This window comes from Oryctolagus cuniculus, chromosome 10, assembly GCF_964237555.1.
Source record: "Oryctolagus cuniculus chromosome 10, mOryCun1.1, whole genome shotgun sequence".
Classification (NCBI taxonomy): domain Eukaryota; kingdom Metazoa; phylum Chordata; class Mammalia; order Lagomorpha; family Leporidae; genus Oryctolagus; species Oryctolagus cuniculus.
In genome coordinates this window covers 102,803,415-102,825,258 of record NC_091441.1, presented here as the reverse complement: position 1 = coordinate 102,825,258, position 21,844 = coordinate 102,803,415, and the positions used below count along the sequence as shown (strand labels likewise).

General features: G+C 60.1%; 2 protein-coding genes and 1 long non-coding RNA gene across 5 annotated transcripts in view; 1 reads left to right on the top strand and 2 right to left on the bottom strand.

Annotated features, from left to right (window-relative positions):
* Positions 1-769: 769 nt before the first annotated feature.
* On the bottom strand, positions 770-15,241 carry CLEC3B (C-type lectin domain family 3 member B). Of its 2 annotated transcripts, XM_070050944.1 has the most exons (4): positions 15,017-15,241; positions 9,146-9,384; positions 5,535-5,633; positions 770-1,203 (listed from the first exon to the last, which is right to left on the bottom strand). In XM_070050944.1, exons 1-4 carry the CDS (start codon positions 15,136-15,138, stop codon positions 803-805), a joined length of 861 nt encoding a protein of 286 aa, XP_069907045.1. In that variant the 5' UTR covers positions 15,139-15,241; the 3' UTR covers positions 770-802. The 2 variants fall into 2 exon arrangements, with proteins under 2 accessions (XP_069907045.1, XP_008258721.3); XM_008260499.4 differs by lacking the exon at positions 15,017-15,241 and having other exon boundaries at positions 9,146-10,488.
* On the top strand, positions 1,203-15,384 carry LOC138844113 (uncharacterized). The gene is made up of 2 exons (XR_011379572.1): positions 1,203-2,687; positions 10,566-15,384. It is a non-coding gene; the product is annotated as an uncharacterized lncRNA (long non-coding RNA).
* The window catches only part of EXOSC7 (exosome component 7), a 23,538-nt gene continuing 16,899 nt past the window's right edge, over positions 15,206-21,844 (bottom strand). For both annotated transcript variants that reach the window (XM_002713394.5, XM_070050943.1), the window contains 3 exons: positions 17,786-17,909; positions 16,635-16,790; positions 15,206-15,443 (listed from right to left, as the gene is read on the bottom strand). In XM_002713394.5, the coding sequence (XP_002713440.1) occupies positions 15,339-15,443; positions 16,635-16,790; positions 17,786-17,909 (385 nt within the window). In that variant the 3' untranslated portion in view covers positions 15,206-15,338. The remainder of the gene's footprint in view (positions 15,444-16,634; positions 16,791-17,785; positions 17,910-21,844) is intronic.

The window sequence follows — 21,844 nt, the reverse complement described above, 5'->3', positions numbered from 1 at the left end:
GGCCGGATCCCAGGAGATGCTTCTGTGACAGCGCTGAGCAGGTAGGGACCCAGGGCCCTGAGGACTGCCTCCCCGGAGCCACCCAGTCCCCATCCAGCAAACCGAACCGTCATCATCGCCTTATCACTGAGGGCCAGACACGCACCAGGACCAGCAGGGAGAGGCGCTCGCTCGAGTCCACGTGGTGGACAAGGAAGCCCCGAGCCGCGGGGAGGCGACCCCAGGGCCGGGGCGCCCCGGAGCTGGCCCACTGGGATCACGGGCCCCCTTGGCTAGGGCTTTATTTCCGGTCAGCGTGCTGGGGAGACCGAGGGAAGTCCCGGCTCTGCGGCCAGCACAAGTCCCTGGACTTCCTGAGCAGGGACTTCCTGTTCTGGAAAAGCGAGATGGCGCGGTGTCCAGTGCTGGGTGCTGGGTGGCTGAGATCCAAGAAGACAGCTTACCTACAGCTCGTGCATGGGGGTGGGGAGGGGCTCAGTGAGTGGCAGGGTGATTGCAGCAAGCCACACCCACTCACCACCCCCCCCCCCACACACACACTCCCTTTCTCACGGGGCTCCTGGACCAGCTCCCCGGCCGGCCGTGCTGGGAAAGGGTGGGGTGCACATCTCCCTGCGCCCCACTCCTGCCCAGGCCGCTTTCCCTTAGGGGCGCTCCCACTCTCACCCCTCCCCCATGTGCAGGGCCCCACCCCTCCCCTCCCGGTTAGCACCCCTTTCCCTCCTCCCCCCCCCCCCCCCCCGGGGCCCGGCACAGAGCCGAGGCCGCGCCAGGCTGCACGGATTTTATTGGCCCGCGGGCGCTACACGATGGCGAATTGGCAGACGTAGGGCAGCGCGGTGCGGCAGCGCTGGTCGAACCACTTGCCGTTGGCCGCGCCCGACAGCGTGGCGCAGTTCTCGGCCTTGCCGCCGTCCGGCTGCGCCGTGATCTCCGTCTCCCAGTTCTTGTAGGCCGCGCTGGCACCGGTCATGTCCACCCAGGCGCCCTCGGCCGCCATGTCGTTGAGGCCCAGCCAGATCTCGGCCTCGGGGCCCAGGCTCTGGCGCAGGTAGTCGTGGAGCGCGTCGTTCTCGGAGCCCGACTGCGGCGTGCCCAGCGTGCCGCCGCGCGAGATGCAGTCCTCGCTCGCCTCGTGGAACGTCTTGGCCTGCGAGAAGGCCAGGAAGCACTTCTGGTGCGCCTTGGTGCCCTTTAGGCAGACTGGGGGGAGGGGAGACGGAGGGGTGGCTGTCACCCAAGCTGCCCGGGGCAGGCCCCGCCCACTCCTAGCCCCAGGCCAGAGAGACCTGAGCAGGGCACCCTGGGCAGCAGCCAGGCCACACCCCTCCCTTGCAAGGCCGGACACCTGCCAGCTCAGAGCAAGGCCACACTCCTGGAGGCTGAAACCCAACAAACACGGCCTCAGTGGCGTCCCCACGTCCCCGTGGGCACCCGACCCGCCTCCCGTGGCTCTCAGCGTCCCCCGGAGCCCACGGAGGTGTTCGCTCATGGGCTTCGGCCCAGGGAGCTGCCTGCCTCCTCTGTGTCACAGCTTAGCATTGCCCTGTGCCTTGCCTGCCTGCTGGGGACACCGTGACGTCCCATGCCGGGCCCGAATTGGCGCCCACGTCCAGGGAGTGGCCACTGAGCCCTCCTGCCCTAGCTCAGGACAGCACTGCCGGGTCGCCGTCGTGCTCCGAGCTCCCTCGGCAGCCAACGGACGCGTTCACAGGCTCCGGTGCCGCTGGACTCTGCCCCTGCCCGCGCCTTCTTCCTCCTGTGCCTGCCCGCCGTGCGTGCTGAGCCCGGTCCCTGGGGGATGCTGGTGCTCCGGGTGCGACCGCGGCCACTGGCCTTCGGCGGCTCGGGCCAGGGCACGAGCCTGCCAGCTCCGCTGCACTCGGCCCCCGCCGCGCCCTGGGCCGCAGCCAATCCCACGGTGTGCTGTCACGGCTCGGGCGGGGCTCCCGGAGAGCAGGGCCTGGGCGGGCCTGGCCCCTTGTGCCTGTCAGGGACCTCCCTGGCTCCTGCGTGGGCGGGTGCGTGAGCTGGGTTGTGGAGGGAAAGGCCAGCAGGATGACGGGGCCTCCGTGAGTCATGGAGGGAGGCATGCAGGGAGGTCCCCACCTCGCCCCGCCCTCAGGCGCACGTAGCGCCGGGTTCTGCTGACTTTGTGCAAGCGCACCAATCAGGAGGGAGCTGAGAGCTCACCCTGCAAGGGCACCCTCCCATTTCACAGATGAGCCCACTGAGGCCCGCAGAGGCAGGGTGTGCGTTCTGAATCTGTGCTCTGGGCCACCTGCTTTCGCGTCCTGTCTCCCATGTCTGCCCCGCTTTGGCGGCCGGAAGAGCTATGCGCTCCCTTTCTCGGACCCTCTTCAAGCCGCGTGGTAGAGTTCTGGCTGGCAGGGTGGCTGGGCCGCGCGCCTCCTGCTTCATGCCTTGAGTGCATGGATGATGCCTGGAGTTGGGGACCACACGGCGAATGAAGCCTCTGAGCAGAACCTGAAGCTGCCTACTTCCAGGCTGGCTTCCTGCGGAGGCCACTGTGGGGTTTTCTGGAACCTTAGTCCCCCCCCCCCCCCGGAAGAAAAGCAGATATAGAAGAACAAAGGAGGCTACCCTGACAGACTGCAGTAACTGATAAGGGAAGAGCTGCTAACCAAGGAGCCTGCTGGAGAGGAGGGGCTGCAGACCCCTGGAAGGTAACGCATGAGGGACTTCTCAGGTGGATCCCGGGGAATGAGTAGGCTGCCAGGACAGCATGTGCAAAGGCCCCGTGGTAGGAAGGACATGGTGGCCAATGTGGATGGTGGACTCAATGGTCTGCATGTGTGGGGGGGGAAGCGGCTCTATGAGGAGTGGAGGTGGGAGGGGTGAAGAGTTGGGAGGAGTGAGGAGGTTCTGGGAGGGATGAGGAGGTAGGAGAGGTGAGGAGGCTCTGGGAGGGGTGAGGAAGCTCTGAGAGGGGTAGGGAGGTGGGAGGGGTGAGGAGGCCCTGGGAGGGGTGAGGAGGCCCTGGGTGGGGTGAGGAGGCTCTAGGAGGGGTGAGGAGGCCCTGGGAGGGGTGAGGAGGCTCTGGGGGAGGTGAGGAGGCCCTGGGAGAAGTGAGGAGGCCCTGGGAGGGGTAAGGAAGCTCTGAGTGGGGTGAGGAGGCCCTGGGAGGGGTGAGGAGGCTCTGGGTGGGGTGGGGAGGCTCTGGGGGAGGTGAGGAGGCCCTGGGAGGGGTGAGGGGGCTCTGCGTGGGGTAAGGAGGCCCTGGGAGGGGTGGGGAGGCTCTGGGTGGGGTGAGGAGGCCCTGGGAGGGGTGAGGAGGCTCTAGGAGGGGTGAGGAGGCCCTGGGAGCGGTGGGGAGGTGGGAGGGGTGAGGAGGCCCTGGGAGGGGTGAGGAGGCTCTGCGTGGGGTGGGGAGGCCCTGGGAGGGGTGGGGAGGCTCTGGGTGGGGTGAGGAGGCCCTGGGAGGGGTGGGGAGGCTCTGGGTGGGGTGAGGAGGCTCTAGGAGGGGTGAGGAGGCCCTGGGAGCGGTGGGGAGGTGGGAGGGGTGAGGAGGCCCTGGGAGGGGTGAGGAGGCTCTGGGGGAGGTGAGGAGGCCCTGGGAGAAGTGAGGAGGCCCTGGGAGGGGTAAGGAAGCTCTGAGTGGGGTGAGGAGGCCCTGGGAGGGGTGAGGAGGCTCTGGGTGGGGTGGGGAGGCCCTGGGAGGGGTGAGGGGGCTCTGCGTGGGGTAAGGAGGCCCTGGGAGGGGTGGGGAGGCTCTGGGTGGGGTGAGGAGGCCCTGGGAGGGGTGAGGAGGCTCTAGGAGGGGTGAGGAGGCCCTGGGAGCGGTGGGGAGGTGGGAGGGGTGAGGAGGCCCTGGGAGGGGTGAGGAGGCTCTGCGTGGGGTGGGGAGGCCCTGGGAGGGGTGGGGAGGCTCTGGGTGGGGTGAGGAGGCCCTGGGAGGGGTGGGGAGGCTCTGGGTGGGGTGAGGAGGCTCTAGGAGGGGTGAGGAGGCCCTGGGAGCGGTGGGGAGGTGGGAGGGGTGAGGAGGCCCTGGGAGGGGTGAGGAGGCTCTGGGGGAGGTGAGGAGGCCCTGGGAGAAGTGAGGAGGCCCTGGGAGGGGTAAGGAAGCTCTGAGTGGGGTGAGGAGGCCCTGGGAGGGGTGAGGAGGCTCTGGGTGGGGTGGGGAGGCTCTGGGGGAGGTGAGGAGGCCCTGGGAGGGGTGAGGGGGCTCTGCGTGGGGTAAGGAGGCCCTGGGAGGGGTGGGGAGGCTCTGGGTGGGGTGAGGAGGCCCTGGGAGGGGTGAGGAGGCTCTAGGAGGGGTGAGGAGGCCCTGGGAGCGGTGGGGAGGTGGGAGGGGTGAGGAGGCCCTGGGAGGGGTGAGGAGGCTCTGCGTGGGGTGGGGAGGCCCTGGGAGGGGTGGGGAGGCTCTGGGTGGGGTGAGGAGGCTCTAGGAGGGGTGAGGAGGCCCTGGGAGCGGTGGGGAGGTGGGAGGGGTGAGGAGGCCCTGGGAGGGGTGAGGAGGCCCTGGGAGCGGTGGGGAGGTGGGAGGGGTGAGGAGGCCCTGGGAGGGGTGGGGAGGCTCTAGGAGGGGTGAGGAGGCTCTGAGAGGGGTGGGGAGGTGGGAGGGGTGAGGAGGCCCTGGCAGAGGTGAGGAGGCTCTAGAAGGGGTAAGGAGGCCCTGGGAGGGGTGAGGAGGCTCTGGGGGAGGTGAGGAGGCCCTGGGAGAAGTGAGGAGGCCCTGGGAGGGGTAAGGAAGCTCTGAGTGGGGTGAGGAGGCCCTGGGAGGGGTGAGGAGGCTCTGGGTGGGGTGGGGAGGCTCTGGGGGAGGTGAGGAGGCCCTGGGAGGGGTGAGGGGGCTCTGCGTGGGGTAAGGAGGCCCTGGGAGGGGTGGGGAGGCTCTGGGTGGGGTGAGGAGGCCCTGGGAGGGGTGAGGAGGCTCTAGGAGGGGTAAGGAGGCCCTGGGAGGGGTGGGGAGGCTCTGGGTGGGGTGAGGAGGCCCTGGGAGGGGTGAGGAGGCTCTAGGAGGGGTGAGGAGGCCCTGGGAGGGGTGAGGAGGCTCTGCGTGGGGTGGGGAGGCCCTGGGAGGGGTGGGGAGGCTCTGGGTGGGGTGAGGAGGCCCTGGGAGGGGTGAGGAGGCCCTGGGAGGGGTGGGGAGGCTCTGGGTGGGGTGAGGAGGCTCTAGGAGGGGTGAGGAGGCCCTGGGAGCGGTGGGGAGGTGGGAGGGGTGAGGAGGCCCTGGGAGGGGTGAGGAGGCCCTGGGAGCGGTGGGGAGGTGGGAGGGGTGAGGAGGCCCTGGGAGGGGTGGGGAGGCCCTGGGAGGGGTGGGGAGGTGCGTGGGGTGAGGAGGGCCCGGGGCCCAGAGAGGGCCGGAGCCTATTCTTTGTGGAGCCTCTGGTCCTCTGGGACCTTCTGTGTTGCACACTCAGCTGTGGCCGGAGGCTCGGCCGCATGGCTGCACATCAGAGCAGCCCCCCCTCACCAGGAGAGGCGGCGGCTGGGGACGGGCGAGGCCCCTGCACTTGCCGGCCTGACGCAGGGGAGAGGTGGCTGCTGGCCACACGGCCACCCACACTCACCGGTCTGCAGGGCCTGCTGCTCCTTGAGGAGGGCCACTTCCTGTGCCAGGCTGTCCAGCCGGCTCCGCAGCTCCTCAAACATCTTCGGGCTCACGACATCTAGGACAAGGTTCAGAGGAAGCGGGGACAGGGGCAAACGTCAGGAAGGCAGGGGAAATGGGGTGGTGCTGGGGACTGGACAGGGTGGGCCCTGCTCCCTCCAAGCACAAGGGGACGGGGTGGGGAGGGAGGGTGGTGACTCCCCACACCCTGCAGTCTTGGCCTGCGTCCTCTCTGTGCAGTAGCGGCGTCTCCTGCATGGCTCTTGGTTTGCCTGGCGCTCCTGCTACTGCCTTAGCTCGGGATGGCTGCTGGTCCCCAGGGGCAGGGGTGGGTGCCCAGCCACCCTCTCCCCTCCAGGCAGGGCAGAGCTCAGGAAGCAAGGCCAGGGTCCCTTGAGCCGTGTGGGGTTCTCTTCCCCCAGCCACAGCCAGCAAGGCTGGGGCTCCAGCCCAGGGCCCCAAAGGTAAGCCTGCACACCCCACGTGACCTGCAACTGCTCAGCCTCTCTGAACTTGGTTTCCCCATCTCAGAGGACGGTGGGGGAAGGACACGGGTCACAGCTCACCCACTCTCGTGAGAGCAGAGGGAACCCAGCGTTTGCGCTTTGAGGAGGCCAGTGCTGGGGCCAGGCTCGGGGCTAACCCTTCCCTCTGCCACCTTCTGCCATGCTCAGATCAGCCTGTGACATGGGCTGCGTGGTGGTCTGGGCTGTCCCCCGCCACCCCATCACAGGCAGGGAAACCGAGGCCAGGCTGGAGTGACTCGCCCAGGATCACAGAGCCCGTGGTTCACAGGACTGGCCTGGACCCTAGGTCCCCACGCCCCCAAGGCCACGGCCAACTCCGGCCCCACCCTGCTGGGGCTCTCAGGAGCAGGTGGGGAACGCCCGCTGGGCATACCATGGGCAGGCCACTGCCTTTCTGAAGCCCCAGTGGCTTCCAGCAAAGCTGCTTCCAGCATGGGGTGGGGAATAGGGAGCTGCGCTCCTGGTCCTTTGGGCTGGGCCTGCATAAGGGCCACGGTTGTGAGGGCTGAGGTCAGAGCAGGGCACGAACTAGTGCATTCCAAAATTAATGATGCAATTTATCAGACCCGAGGAAGACGCCCCAGAGACAGACGTGCAAGGCACGGAGCAGGGAGAGGTTGGGACTGAGCAACCCCTGCAGTTGCGCGTGCCTCACCCTGGGCCTCTGGTTCCCAGCAGCTCTGTGCCCAGGGATACGTTAGCAGGGGTGCACATGAGGTTGTGTGAGATGCACACTGCACAAGGGCGTTCAGCTCAGGGTATGGGGGAAGAGCCTGGCCATGACCAGGCAGGGTCAGACAGAAGGAGGGTGACCTCCTACAGGGTCAGTTCAGAGGGCGTGCCTTGTGCCTCGTGCACAAAGCATCCTCCAGGGCCTGTAAGCAGCCAGGAGCCGGCAGCATTAGGCTCAGTGGAGGGGGGTGTGGGAGCAGGGGCGTCTCTACAGCCATGGGTGGGCTTGGAGTGGGAGGGGGGCTTGGTGGGGGTGGCCCTTGAGCTGCCCTGTGTCTCTGAGCCTCAGACTGCTGATGTGTTAGGGGAATGGACACCCTCCAGGTCCCCGTGCCTGGCCCAGTCCCTGTTCTAAGGGTTGGTGGCCCCTCTGAAGCCATCCTGTCCCCTGTACCCCTCTGCGGTGTGGCCGTGTGGCCTCTGCAATGCCAGCCTTCTGAGCCCTTCGTGCACGCCCCTGGCTGGCTCAGCACACAGCGCACAGGGGCTCCCAGAAGCACCCTGGGCTCCTGCTTCTCACCCACCCTGGGGGTTGGAGTGGGGACTTAGCACAGGCCTTGTCCCCCCCTCCATTCCTTCCCACCTGCTGAGTGGCCTCCTCTGGGATGAACCCCCCTCCTCCACATTTGTGTGCCAGCCCTACAACAGGACTGCCCCCCCCCCCAATCCCTGCTGCTCCCAGGAACCACTGGCCACGCATGGGAAAGGCAGGCGCTGGAGCCCACTCTTGTCCCCAGAACCAACGTCTGCAGAGGCGGGGCCTGGGCACCTGGGTTTTGATGACCTCTCTGCCCTGCCCCCAGCTCAGCTGCTGATGCCTGAGTGCTGGCCACCACAGCAGGGGCTGTGTTTCCCTGTGTCTGTGCCCAGCACCTATTTGAAGCCACTTCAGAAAGTGCCTAGGAAAATGGAATTAAAAGGTGTTTACTGCAGTGCAACACGTTTTGAAATCCGTGGAGGATGCACATTGTGAAAAACCCAGGCACAGACTGCAACATGTGTTGCATTGAGATCAACTTAATTTTTCATTTCCCACAAGCTCTGGTGTTGGTCCCTGCAGGGAGAAAGCTCTGGCAGGCTTGCTGTGCGGCGGCAGGTGCGCACTGAGTCAGAACACAGAAGTGGGCTTCAGCCAGAGGCTCTGGCCGCTGATCGAAGGCTCCCAGGGTCCTGGGCCTCCAAAGGGCCCCCCAGGGAGAGCACTCCAGGCAGGTGTCATGTGCCCCCGGCAGCACTGAGCCCTCCGTGCCTTGCCCACATTCTGTGCGTGGTCATGCATGCATACAGTCTGAAAACCCAGCTGGCTCGCGGAGTGAAAGCCCCCCTCCCCACCATAACAGAGGCTGCCCCCTGCCCCACAGCGTTTCTGCCCAGAGACTGGTCACTGTTGCCAGCTCTTGGATCTTTCCAGAAAAGTCTTGTGCAGATCCGTGCCAGCACAGTCCCCATTCTGTCTTGAGCTTCTTCCCTTGGTTCCCTTGTGGACTGAGTCTCGGAGAGTCTTTTCTCCCATCCCATGGGGCTCCGTGGTACTGAGGGACCTTCATGGACGGCACTGTCCATTCACAGAGGAGATGCAGAGAGGGCCCTGGGCAGCCCCACAGCCCCTTTCCTTTCTTCCCAGGCTCCTGGCCGCGGCTACCCGTTGCTCTGCCCAAATTCCCGCCCTACCTCCAGGGACTGTTCCCCGCCAGGAGCACTCTCAGGGTGACAGCCCAGCTTGTTGCCATGGCAATGTTGTCTCCACACAGCCTGGGGTGACCTCACTGCAGGCAGGGCTGCAGGCACAGGTCTAGCAGCAGCCAAGACAACCCCAGGACACCCCACGCGGGGAGGTAGCCGAGGAGAGCAGGGCAACTTCTGGGCCATGAGCCTGGGTGGGAGCAGGCTGTGACACCCTAGGACAGGGGGAAGTCTCTGGCTCTTTTTCCTCCCTATGCATCAAGCATATCCCGTGCCAGGCACTGGGCTACGCACCTGCACATAATTTGCATCATCAAATCTGTGTAACAAGCCTTTGGGCCGATGCCACCATCCCCATTTTAAAGATGAGAAAACTGAGGCTTGGAGCTTGCAAAGCACAACCTGTGTGGTGCACCCTCGTGAGAGCCAAGCCTCTCCACACTGCCAGGACAAACGTATGGTTTCTTTGAAAGTGTTGTGGGAATGCTGGGGAGAAGAGGAGCAGCTACCAACTTAGCTGATCTGGAAAGTTCGTGAATCTGAGAGCCAGGGGTTGTTCCGGTGCCAACACCACCCCGGGTCCAGAGGGGGCGTCCTGGGAAGATGGGGGGCCCTGCCCCCTCCTTACCTTTCTTGACATTTGCAGCCTTCTTGATTTTGAGGGACGGCTTGGACGTTGGCGGCTCGGCGGGCACCTGGGTCAGGAGGGAGAAGAGGCAGAGGAGCAGGGAGGTCCCCCGGAGCTCCATGCTGAAGCCTGCAGAGCGCCTGGGTCGGGACACAGTGGCAGCCGCGCCCTGCTGGGCTGCGGTCTTAAAGCAGCAGCTGCAAGGCCCTCTGTCCAGGAAACCCTCCCAGACTCGGCGGCTGGCGTGCCAAAAGGAAAAAAAAAAAAAAAAAAACACAAAAATTAAGGCCTGCAGAAGGAGGAAGGCCCGCGAGGCCAAGGAACACCCAGCCGGCTGCCCGGCCCTGCTTTTCTAGAAACGGAGAAAGTCAGAGCCTGCCTCTGCGGAGCAGGCCCCCTGGGTGGGGGCTGGGCCGCGCCTCTGCCTGGCACCAGCCCCTCACAGCAACACGACAGAAGCTCTGTCACTTCCCCGCCTTACAGCTGGGGAAACTGAGGCTGGGTGCCATGCAGGGATTTGAGAGCAGCCAGGGGCCTTCCAGGTGGGTCTGGGCTGGCCGCCCCAAGGATTTAGAATGCTTGCTATGATCATTTTGGGGTTCTGTCTCTATGTACATGATTGCACTTTTTGTTTTTTTTTTTAAAAAACAACACAACACACAAGGAGTGGGTGTTCAGTACAGTGGTGAGACACTGCCTGGGAAGCTGTGTCCCGCATCCCAGGGCCCGAGTTTCAGCCCCAGCTGTTTCCAGCTGACACACAGTCTGGGTGGTAGAAGGCCACGGCTCAAGCCCTGTGTCTCTGCACCTACGTGGGATACCCACATTGAATTCTAGGCTCGTGGGGTCAGTCTGGCCTAGCCCCAGCGAGTGTGAGCAGCTGGGGAGCGAACCAGTGGATGGAAGATCTCGCTCTGCTTTTCAAATAAGAAAAAAAAAAATTAAATACAAGAAAAAAGCCCTTCCCTTCTTCGCATCCCCCTTCTCAGCCATCCTGTCCTGAAGTCAGTGGGATGGGGAGCAACCACAGGTGATACAGTGTGGGAGGGGTCAGAGAGGGAGCAGGGAGAAGGTCCGAGCCCAGCAGGGTAGGGGGAGGCATCAGGGAGAGCAGAGGCGTGGGCGATCAGCACAGAGGGGAACAGCTGGGACGAGGCGCTGGGCACACACGGGAGCATGGGGCGGGGGTGACTCTGCAGGACAGAGGGAGCCGGGTTTCTCAGTCAGACAAAGGAGTTACACATGTGGAGAGGAGAGTTACAAGGCTAAAATCAGAGTGACTGGTGAGCCGCTGCAGATTTGAACATATCAAGCTCAGTCTATTGCACCAGGTGGAAATGTGTGGGGCCACTCCCCCTGGTACAGCCTTGGTCCTCGGGGCCTCCATGTCCTGGCTTCTAAACAAAACTTTCCCCTCAAGGGCCTGGAGCCCCTGGAGAAATGGCTGGATCTGCACGGGCTGGAGAAAGCAGAACACAGCGCCATCTTGAAGGAGGTGCCCGGGGCCAAAACCAGGGACAACATGTGAGCACCAAAACAGTGATCGCAACAGAACAGAAGGCACAGCACAGGGAACAGAAGGCACGGCTCATGCGGATGTGAATGAGGAAGAGAATACACCACAAGCCCAGGGCCCCCTGGGGAGCTTACTCAGCTCCCAGGACCTGCAGCCGGCAGCCTTACTCACTACAGAAAGAAAAACAAGCAAATGGTGAACCAAGTTAACGTCATTAACAGCTTGCTGCACCTGCCGGGCGGCAGCGGGAATGAAGCCTCCCTCTCTGAAATTCCTACCCAAACCATCGGACACCCCACAACAACTGTGGTCGCCCTGGAAGCTGGCAGTTGCCGGCTGGGGGACGGAGGACGCCGGACGAGCAGGGTGGAACCCTGGACAAGGACATGAGGGGGACGCTGGGGCACAGGGTGGTGGTGTCAGCCCCACGCTGCCATCCAGCGTGGTGGGGGCGGGGGGCGCTATGAGACGCACGCTGAAGTGCTGGGCAGAGACGAGGTGGCAGGTGACAGCTGACTCACCCGTGGGGGCGAGGGGTGGGGGGGTTCTTCCACTTGCAGATTTTGACTTGAGATTGTTCAGGAAAAGAAACGAGAGTCCTTAAGGAATTCAGGTTTTTCTCTGCCTCCCAGGGATCCGCTCTGCCCCATCTGGCTAAGGGAGTAGTCGGCTCTGTGGCACAAGGGGTAGGAGCCTTGCCTACACACTTCCAGGGATGGGGAGCTCATTTACTTGAAAAGCAGCTGGCTCCACCAGCGGACCCTTGGCTTGTTATAAAGCCCCCGCCCGGGGTGGGGGTGAACCATGACCCAGGGGTCCCTGGTGCTGGCCAGGAATTGGCTGTCCTGCCCTCCGTCCCTTCTCCTCCTTGCACTTCCTGAGGTCAGACTGGACCCTTTATTCAGGAAGCCACCGACGTCTGGGCTTTTGGGGGCTTGGTGGCTACTGTGCTTTATTTGTTGCCAGTGTCAAACCTGTGGCCGGGCGTGGACCACCACGAATCCCATCCCTGCCGTGAGAATCTCCTGCCTGCATGGTGCAGGGGCAGCGGGGGAGGGGTGCTGCCCTCAGCACCCCGTGTCTCCACATCCACTTCCCCCTGCACACACAACAAGAACAAGGCCCAAGGGCAGGAAAATGAGAGGAAGCACGCCCGGGAGACACCCCTCGGTTCTCAAGTGCTTTGTTTTTCCCTCTGGCACAGTGGGAAGGCTCAGAGCTCCAAAACAAGCTGGGGCCCTCCACCCAATCAGCCTGAACCACACGGAAACTTCTGGCCCAGCGCGGCTCCACCCCCACCACGCCCGGCACAGATGTTTCCTTTTAGCTCCCCTGGCCCCGGGTCAGCAGAACCGCGGCCCAGCCCACGCAGCCGAGAACTTTCCAAAGGGCAGGCATGCAGAGCACCAGTCTCCAAGAACACTGCGGCGGCAGGCTCAGTCCTTGGTCAACACCAGACAGGAGGGGCCTGGAACCTGGGCCTCCAAGATGGCCGCCTGCAAAGGCATCCATTCAAACGGTGGGGGCTGGGCTGTCACCTGCTCCGCTCGGCGTCAGCTCTGCCCCTGGCTCTCACGGAGCTCCGGTTGTTCTGTCCTTCAAGGTGGGCCTGGTGGCAGGGGAAGCAGACCTGGGAGTGTGGAGTTGCACATCTGGCTGAGATGCGCTGTGATGGCCTTGAACCTTGCTGACCATCATGAAAATGATACTGAGTCTGCTCGATAGCTAGGAGCTAGCATCTGTCCCCTGCTCTTCTCAAACCCTAGCTGAAGCCAGGAGCCGGGAACTCCATCCGGGTCTCCAGTGTGGGTGGCAGGGGCCCAAGGACTTGGGACATCTTCTGTTGCTTTTCCAGGCACACTAGCCGGCAGTTGGATCAGAGGTGGAACAACCAAGACCTGAACTGGCACTCCAGTAGGGGATGCCAGCGTCCCAAGTGGTGGCTAATGCTGCTGTGCCACCATGCCAGCCCCAGCCTTCTGGTTTTGAAGGCGTGCCACAGGCTGACAAGTTGGCTGATGAGCCTGCCAGTTTTGGGGAGACTTCCCATGGCAGTTCTCATTGTTACCACTGACCTGCACCATCGTGTGGTCCAGATTTCTCACAGCCCAACACTTCCTGTCTTCCTGTGCCTCCCGCCACAGGCGACTCTTGGTCACACCAACGCGAACCCAGCCACCACCACTCACAGGCCACAGACTCATCCACCTGCAGGGCCTGCTGCCTAGGGAGACCACGGGTACCAATTAGTCTGCGTTTCCCCCGGAAAGCAGAGCCTGGGGCAAGGACTCCTGTTCTGCTGGCTTGTTTGGGAGGGGGTCCCACAAGCACAGGAGAGAAGAGGAGGGGAGTAAAACGGAAGGAGAGAGAATCCAGGGCCTGATCCCACGGCACAGTCTGATGAGGGCACCCCGTGCCTTTCCCACTGGCTCCCCTCCCGGTGCTGCAGGTCACCTCAGGAGGCCCTGAGTCCCCAGACCCCGAGTGCTGCTCAGTGGGATCAGAGAAGCCTAAGAACCCAAACCCGCAAGTGTCTGGGAAGCAATGGGAGCGAGGCCGCTGACAGTCTGAGAGCTGGGACACAGCCCCAGAGCACCGAACACGTGGGACACCAAGAACCGCTTCCGCCTCACCGCACCGACCCTACAGCGGTGACTCACGAGGTGCCAACGACACTGGGATGCAAGTCGCTGTACCTGCTGTTCTCCCTCCCCTGCATCGCGAGCTGCTTTGGGAACGTACCTGGAAGTGGAATTACTAGGTCAAGGGCACGAGCATTTCTAAGGCTTTTCACATACACTACCCAGCTGTGTCCAGAGCCAGGGACAGCAAAGTCGGGCTCTCCTGGCGGCTTACAGGAGACCACTGTCTACGGAGGGAAATCAAGCTGCTCTGAATGCCCTCATGCGTGTGCTTTCAGGTCTGCGTTCCTAGGGGCTGGGAATCCTTGGGAAGCCAGCGATGACAAACAGTAGAGGCTACTTTAGTATTACATAAACTTGCAGTCCCTACACCCCGACCTGCACTCGGGCCCCCTTGGCTGTTCCCTCCCTTGAGGCCATTGAAGACACCTGTGGCCCTGCTGGCTGTGACAGCTGGCCTCTCTCAGGACACTTGTCCAAGTCCCCGCCAGTCTCCGCCTTCCTTTTTCTCTTCATTCTCCGAGACCTGCAACCATCAGCCCTCGCCAGCACCCGCCTCTCCTGGAGACCTAAGCCACCGGGTGCTTCACTTGTGCCAGACGCGTCTTACGTGCAGGCTGCTTCCAGGGATGCTAACTCGCGTTCTCTCCCCTTCCTCTGTTCTCACCACAACTGCGTGGCTGGCCAGCCCACACCTGTCCTGGCAGAACCTCCTGCCCTTCTCAAGGGCAGCACAGCCGAGCTAGACCAGGCCAACACGCACAGCTCACGGCCGAGGGCCTGGAAGCTGTGCAGCGCCAGGTGGCACCAACCCGGAGCGGGGAGGAGGGGCAAGGCTGACCCCTGCCTTGTCGTGACGCCGGAGGGACAGTTACTGGGAAAAGATCTGAAAAGATGGAAACCCGGGCCGTGTTCTCCACGGGGCAGCAGCGTCTCAGCACGGGGGCAGCCGCCCGGGCTGGGAGGGGGGCCCAGGCCGGCACTCCTGGGAGGGCTGCGAGGGCTCTGGCTCTCATTCTGTGCTTTCATTAGGCAAGAAATTCCTGCTGCCTCGCCTGTGTCTAGCCAACATGCAGGGCACAAACACGCCTTCATCAATCAGCTCCTTCCCCAGGGCTCCTTAACCGTGAGGGAGGACGGAAGGCCGCCCTGCCCGTGAGCTGCCCGAGTGGTAGCACGCTGCCTGGGAGCAGAGCACCGGCTTAGGGAAGCAACGGCCTTGCCTTCTACCCCAGGGCACGAAGGCGGGCTGGGAATGAAATGACAACATCTCTCAAGCAGGCTTCGGGGTGGTGAGCAAACTCCGGACTCTTAGGAAACGATGGGGAGTGGTCACAAAACACAAAGCAGTTTCCAAACAAGACTGGTAAGAGAGGCTGGCGGAGGCAATGCGGCCGCTCAGCCCCTGACCCGCATTGTGCCTGGCTCTCCTGATGGTGTGCAGCCAGAGCTGGGCTTCCTCAGACCCTGGCAGACGCGCGAGTCGGACACGGCCCTGGGTCCGCACCTGTGCAGAGTGCCCCCTTTTTCTCCCCACCCCCACCCCAGAATCACCCAAATACAGGCCTATGCAAGGGCCTCTGGGCCATCAGGAACGCCTCCCCTCTGTCCCCAAAGCATACACACCAATCACACACAATGAACTTTACTCAGTGATTCTTATTTTGAAAGCTCTGCAGAGAATGAAAAAAAAAAAAATCACAAGATGCCTACCATAAGTGTTTCCTGGAACCCACTGCCCTGGGCCCTTCTCCCAGCGTGCCAGTGTGCGTGCCGTGGCTGCCGTGGGCTCCCGTGGCGAGTCTTCCTGGGGCGCCCGTGGCCAGGGCCCTCATGGCAGCTCTCTGAGCTGAATGGACCTCCTGGCTTACAGCTTAAGAACTCGAGCCACAGCAGGCCACATCAGAAAAGAGACTTTAATTTTACAAGTGCAAATGTTGCCTGGCATCCGTGACACTTAACAAAAATAGATACAGACTACAGTTCGGAAGGAAACGGGCAAACAGACCGCACAGTGGAGGCGGTGGCGTGCGAATCATCCCAGGAATCCGACCTTCTGCCTCTTCGGCCCCAGGCTCTCCTCCTTGTGTAGAAGGCTCTGCAGGGAGCTGTGCAGCGCCTTGCCCACGCGCTCGCCGGTCTGCAGGGAGACAGCACACGCCCACGAGTGAGGCCCACCAGCACCAGGGCTCGCCTGTGCTATATCCATCCCGTCTACCTTAGAGGATTCTCATTTAATTAAAACAAACCAGAAACCCCAACAACATAATAGCTGTGTCCTGGGAAAACCTCCCTACTGGAAAAAAAGCAAAACCAAAAAACCCAACCGAGACAGCAACCCCTGAAGCCAAACCTCCTGGGCCACAGGCGCACGCTTGGCGCTCGGCCCAGCCACACTGTGCTGCTGTGGGAAGGCACAGGGACACCGTGCAGATGCCCCGGTCCGCCTGGAGCAGGAGCAGGTGAGGACATCTTAGCAACTGGTTTCTGACCCCCCTCGCCCCAGCCTCTGAGCAGAGGGGCTCAGGCATGCCCAGTGTCAAAAACCGGCTGTTGTGGCCATTTGGGGAGTGAACCAGCACATGGAAGACCTTCCCCTCTGTCACCTCTCAAATAGATAAATAAATAAATAAAAACCTTAAAAACACACACACACACACACACACACCCCTGGATGGGGTCTTCTGGTGCTACTGCCGTGCAGAGAGAAGCTAAAGGCAGTGTGTGGGGGGGGGGGAGGGGGTGCCGCCTCTACACCACAGCACATTCCACATACGGAAAACTCCTCTAAGAAACTCGCATTCTCCCCTGCTCTAGGCTCACCATTCATTAGGAACGCTGGAGCAAGTGGATGACAGCAACTGGAGAGGGCCCCTGCTGGTGCTGCCCGCGGCCAGGGGGTCCCCAGGGGCATAGCCCACCCCCAACCCTGGACTGGCCTCCTGCCTGCCCCTGGTTGCACTTTTACCAACTTCCTCCAAGGGACAGGAAGCAGCGGGGCCGGGAATTCAGTTCCCTCCACAAAGCACAACAGCTCGCAATTTTGGAGTTGCTAGTGCCTCTACGCACCAAAGCCCAATACTCTCATGTAGCAACAGATGACCCTGGGATCAGAGGGGAAGAGACTTGCTGAGGACAAGCAATGGCGAACGGCAGGTGCATCCCCTTCCAGGGCAGAGCCCACACTTGCACCCGCTTGATTAGGTCAGCAGACACCCGCCCACACCACACCAGCTGCCCTCTAAGCTCTGAGCCTGGTATGGCCAAGGGAGCAGGAAGCAGAAAGCACTCGCAGCCAGGCGCCAGCCCCCAGCCCCCGCCTCCACCTCACCTCCATCATCTCGAAGATGCTCTCGGGGTCCAGGCTGCCCTTGCCCACTTTTCTCATGCACGTCACGACTCCCTTATTGGTCACGGACACCAGCAGGCTGGCCAAGGAGCAGGCCTCCTCCTGGAGAGTGGCATCCACCACGTGCCGATAGCCGATCTGCAATGTCCGGGCAGCACAGCACCGTGAGGGTAATGCACACGCCAGGGCCCCGCCACAACGACCTGGGGGTGGGGAGAGCTACACCGGGAGCGGGACTCGCACTGCCCATTCAGGCTCGTTTCAGATAGGACTCACATGGGAAGCATTTGAAGAAGCGTTCAACAGTTCTACAGCCGCTACTGTGTTATTAATAAAACCATGAAGTGGAAATACAGGGTGTGGAGGGGCCAGAGGCCACCGGGCCCTCTAACACAGGGCACAGGGAAGAAATCGCTCATGAGGCCACATGTGTGTTTCATGGGTGGCATAGGTGCACCAAGAGGGTCCACGCTGAAGAACAGGCTCAAGAAGGAGTCAAGTGCAAGTGGCTTTGGTCCCAACACTGGTCCGTCCAAAGGTTTCACCACACCCCGGGTTCATGGAGTGATTGTAATGGAATTAAACCCGAGTCATGCAGCCCTGGTTTTTTGAGTCCCATTTGAAACCCACCAGTCCCAGGCAACATAAGCCTCCTCGCATAGCCTGGGGCAGCCCTCGTCACACAGCAACCTCAGCCGAAGGCCAGTTGTACACACTCTGCTCTCGGAGAACCACACCTGCCACCAAGACCCCCATGTCCCGTCATGGGCATCAGGGCCCACAGGGGGGGTCAATGTTTGCTACTCTGTCACTACTCAACCAAAGACCCCACAGTGTTGAGGAAAGTGAAGAAAATTTGCATGTAGGGTGCGTCTCTGAAGTGCAGAGAGCGAAAGGCATTTAACAAACCTGGCTGCTGTTACTGGGGACCTGCCCGTGCTCCCAGGACTCCATCCTACCTTCTGACTACAAAGAGAAGAAACAGCTACTCCCGGCAGTGGTTTCTAATATACCCAAATCACTGGATTTGGGCTAAAGCTACTCCTGTATGGTTTCTGACACGGTAACTACTCAACCTATTCAACAGGTCAGGGCTGGAGGAGACCCACATGCACTTAAAACAAAACTCACACCTTGCACAGAGTGATGATGCACGGAACATTCTCCACGCTTAGCTGGATACAGTCATAGGGGTCATCAGACAGTTCAATTTCTTTTGACCCCTCTTCATCCTCTAGGACGTGAACTCTTGGTATCCTGGAGGGAGAAGCACAGTTAAGATTCTTATTTACTGGGAGGAGGAAAAATAACTTTGGCTTGGGATCTAGAATAGGAGTTGAAATCCCTGTGTCTGACAAGAGATAGTTATGTTACACCTGTATTTTATCGAACTCATTCCTGTCAAAAGCAGAGGCAACAGCGTAGGGAGGAAAAGGGTTCATTCAGAAAATTATTTATTTATTATTTTTTTGACAGGCAGAGTTACAGTGAGAAAGAGACAGAGAGAAAGGTCTTCCTTCCGTTGGTTCACCCCCCAAATGGTCGCCAAGGCCAGCGCTGCGCCGATCCGAAGCCAGGAGCCAGGTGCTTCCTCCTGGTCTCCCATGCGGGTGCAAGACCCAAGCACTTGGACCATCCTCCACTGCCTTCCCAGGCCACAGCAGAGAGCTGGACTGGAAGAAGAGCAACCGGGACAGAATCCGGCGCCCTGACCGGGACTAGAACCCAGGGTGCCGGTGCTGCAGGCGGATTAGTCTAGTGAGCCGCGGCACCGGCCCCTTCAGAAAATTGTACTGGGACAGTAAGATAGTCATACAGTGGAAAATAAATCTCAGTTCCTATCTCACACTATACACAAAAATCCATACCAAACAGACTTTGGATATAAAGGTGAAAATAAAACAGTAAGACTCACAGGTGAAAAGCTCAGAACTTCTTCATGATCTTGGAGTAGACAAAGTCTTTAGGAAGGATCCAGAAGGTGTTTACTACTTTCTACTCTAGACTCAATTATATTAAGGTTATGAATTCTGTTTGTCAGAGACATCATTTAAAAATTAAAAGGACAGGGGCTGGCACTGTGGCGTAGCAGGTAAAGCCCGCGTCTGCAGTGCCAGTATCCCATATGGGTGCAGGTTCGAGTCCCAGCTGTTCCACTTCTGATCCAATTCTCCGCTATGGCCTGCCTGGGAAAGTTGTAGAGGATGGCCCAAGTCCTTGGGCCCCTGTACCCACATGGGTGACCCGGAAGAAGCTCCTGGCTCCTCTTCTGATCGGTGCAGCTCTGGCCATTGTGGCTATCTGGGGAGTGAACTAACGGATGGAAGACCTCTCTCTCTGCCTCTGCCTCTGCCTCTGCCTCTCTGTAACTCTGCCTTTCAAAAAGATAAATAAATCTTTTAAAAAAATAAAAGGATAATCCAGAATGAAGAAAATATTTAGAAATGTTATCTGGTATATTACATAAAACATAACATAAAATGTAACAATATAACATTACATATAATAAAAAAGCAACCAAACAAAAATTAGGCAAAGACTTAACCGTGACCTCCTAAAAGGCTAGCCAAGAACACATGAAACGGGCACTCCACTTAAACACATATCAGGGAAATGCAAATAAAAGCTACAGAGTAACACCAAGACACACTCACCAGAACGGCTACTATTAAAAACAAACCAACCACAGATCCAAGGATTGGCAAAGACAGGGAGCAACCCAGAACTCACCCGCTGCTGGAGGGAATATCAACTGGTAAGAGCACTCGGAAACTGTTTTCCTTTATCTATCAGAACTAAACACAGACCCTGTGAACTAGACATTTTACTCCCCGCCACAGAAACGGATAGATACGTCCTCTAAAAGACATGTACAGAAATGTTCACGTCCAGCACGATCTGTAACAGCCAAAACGAGAACCGCCTGGATGTCCACTGGCTGTAGAACGGAAGAACTGGCACAGTCACACAACAGAACATCACGCCGCAAAAAGGGAGCTATGGCCACAGCCACCAATGTAGAGAGATCCAAACACAACGCTCAGTGAACTAGGCCGACATCAAAGAAGAACATACTGCGTGATCCCATTGGTATCAAACCCAAAACTCATCTGCTGTTTTAGAACAGCGGCCATCAACGACAGCGAGGACTGCGAGGAGGCCAGGGCATGAAGTCAAGTCCTCCAGCCTGGGAGGAGGAGCCAGGGAGGAAGAGGAGGTCCACCCAGCTACCGTACTGCAAAGAGTGGTGGTGCTTTTCCAGTTCCTCCAACAAAAGCCCCCTGGCCACCCCTACACAGGCAGCACCCAGAGCAGAAGGGCTGCAGGCAGAAGACGTCCATAAGGGCCAGGGAGTCCTACTAGGGTCCGCCCTGGCTGGAGCCCCCACAGAAGGAGCCCCTTGGCAGAAGTAGTAAGTGCTATCTTATTTGAGCAAGTCAGGTGGCCTGTTTTTGGTTGGTATGCTCAAAACTAAGTATGGACACATACATGTGTGTAGGATGTACACTTGATTCCTAATGCTTTGGCCATGGCATGGTGAGGCAGAAGGGTTAAGAATGCGCTCAGATGGGCGCTCCCCTTCTAACAGACCCTGTCTGTGTAGAGGTCTCTCCTCATTTAGGGGAATCAGGGCCCCAGAGTCCCCACTCTCCCCTGCCTGCAGGGCTGCTCCTGCTGTGGGGATGAGACTTTTGGCTGTGCCAGTGACGGTGTCCTGCCAACCTGAGCAGCTGGGTTTTACCATCCTGACGCACAGTTTGCCCAACACCTCCCCCACAGGCAAACAGCTCGTCTGGCTCCCAATCTCTCACTCCACCCCGGCGCCCATGGCAACCAGCTGGCAGACGGGCAGTCATTCCTGAGGCCTGAGGAACATCAGCCGCAATTTCCTCTCCTCCTCTGGCAGGGCCCGAGACAGACTGCAGCTGCTGCTGGGGGGCTGACACACAGGCTCCCACTGTGGCCACGAGGCCAGGCCCACACCTCAAACGGTCACAGCAAGGGATCTAGTGGCACAGCGAAGGGCAGGCGGACTCAAGTTTTCTCAGCAAATATTCCAACCGGCAATTTCTGCCTTAAACTTAGCTGCTTTTGTTGTAAACTACACAAGCAGAGACGGGCACTGTGGTGTAGTGGGTAAAGCTGCTGCCTGAGGCGCAGGCATCCCTGTCGGCACCTGTGTAAGTCCCAGCTGCTCCACTTCCGATCCAGCTCCCTGCTAATGTGCCTGGGAAAGCAGCAGAGGATGGCCCAAGTCCTTGGGCCCCCACACCCACAAAGGCAACCCAGAAGAAGCTCCTGGCTCCTGGCTTCAGACCAACCCGGCTCCAGCCATTCCAGACATTTGGGCCAGCGGATGGAAGATTTGTCTCTCCCTTTCTCTGCGTATCTGACTTTCAAATAAAATAAATAAATCTTAAAAAACAAAAAAACAAAAAAAACCTACACACGTAGTCTAAATTCACCACAGAAAAACTACAGTATAAATGTTGAACTGACCATCATATGAGCGTTTAAAAAAATAATTACAATGACTATTTTGGGACATCTATATACATCTCTCTATATAAATAATGTATGAAATCTAAGAATTCTGAAACCTTAAGTGAAATGTAAGAACTGCCAGTCAAGAGCCGGCGCCGTGGCTCAATAGGCTAATCCTCCACCTTGCGGCGCCGGCACACCGGGTTCTAGTCCCGGTTGGGGCGCCGGATTCTGTCCCGGTTGCCCCTCTTCCAGGCCAGCTCTCTGCTATGGCCAGGGAGTGCAGTGGAGGATGGCCCAGGTGCTTGGGCCCTGCACCCCATGGGAGACCAGGAAAAGCACCTGGCTCCTGGCTCCTGCCAGGATCAGCGCGGTGCGCCGGCTGCAGCGGCGGCCATTGGAGGGTGAACCAGCGGCAAAGGAAGACCTTTCTCTCTCTGTCTCTCTCTCTCACTGTCCACTCTGCCTGTCAAAAAAAAAAAAAAAAAAAAAAAAAAGGAGAACTGCCAGTCAAATGAACAGAGAACAGGATGACAGGGCCGCACAGCCACAGGCTCTGGATGCGCTGCTGTGTGCACTGCACCCCCGTGTCGGGCCGCTGGGGCTGTTTCCAATTTCCCAGCATCACACAGCAGCTCTGGCGGACGTCCTGGGGTAAGCGTCTTTGCTCACTCATTTCCTTAAGCTGCATCCTTGAGTGTTTCTAA

Excerpts from the sequence above, each read along its gene's own strand:
- CLEC3B (XM_070050944.1), bottom strand. The coding sequence starts at position 15,138 with ATGAGGGCCCTGGCCACGGGCGCCCCAGGAAGACTCGCCACGGGAGCC. Across the intron at positions 9,385-15,016 it reads GGTTCCAGGAAACACTTATG|CCGCCGAGTCTGGGAGGGTT; the intron begins GTAGGCATCTTG and ends TTGGCACGCCAG. Across the intron at positions 1,204-5,534 it reads GCAGCAGGCCCTGCAGACCG|TCTGCCTAAAGGGCACCAAG; the intron begins GTGAGTGTGGGT and ends CCCTCCCCCCAG.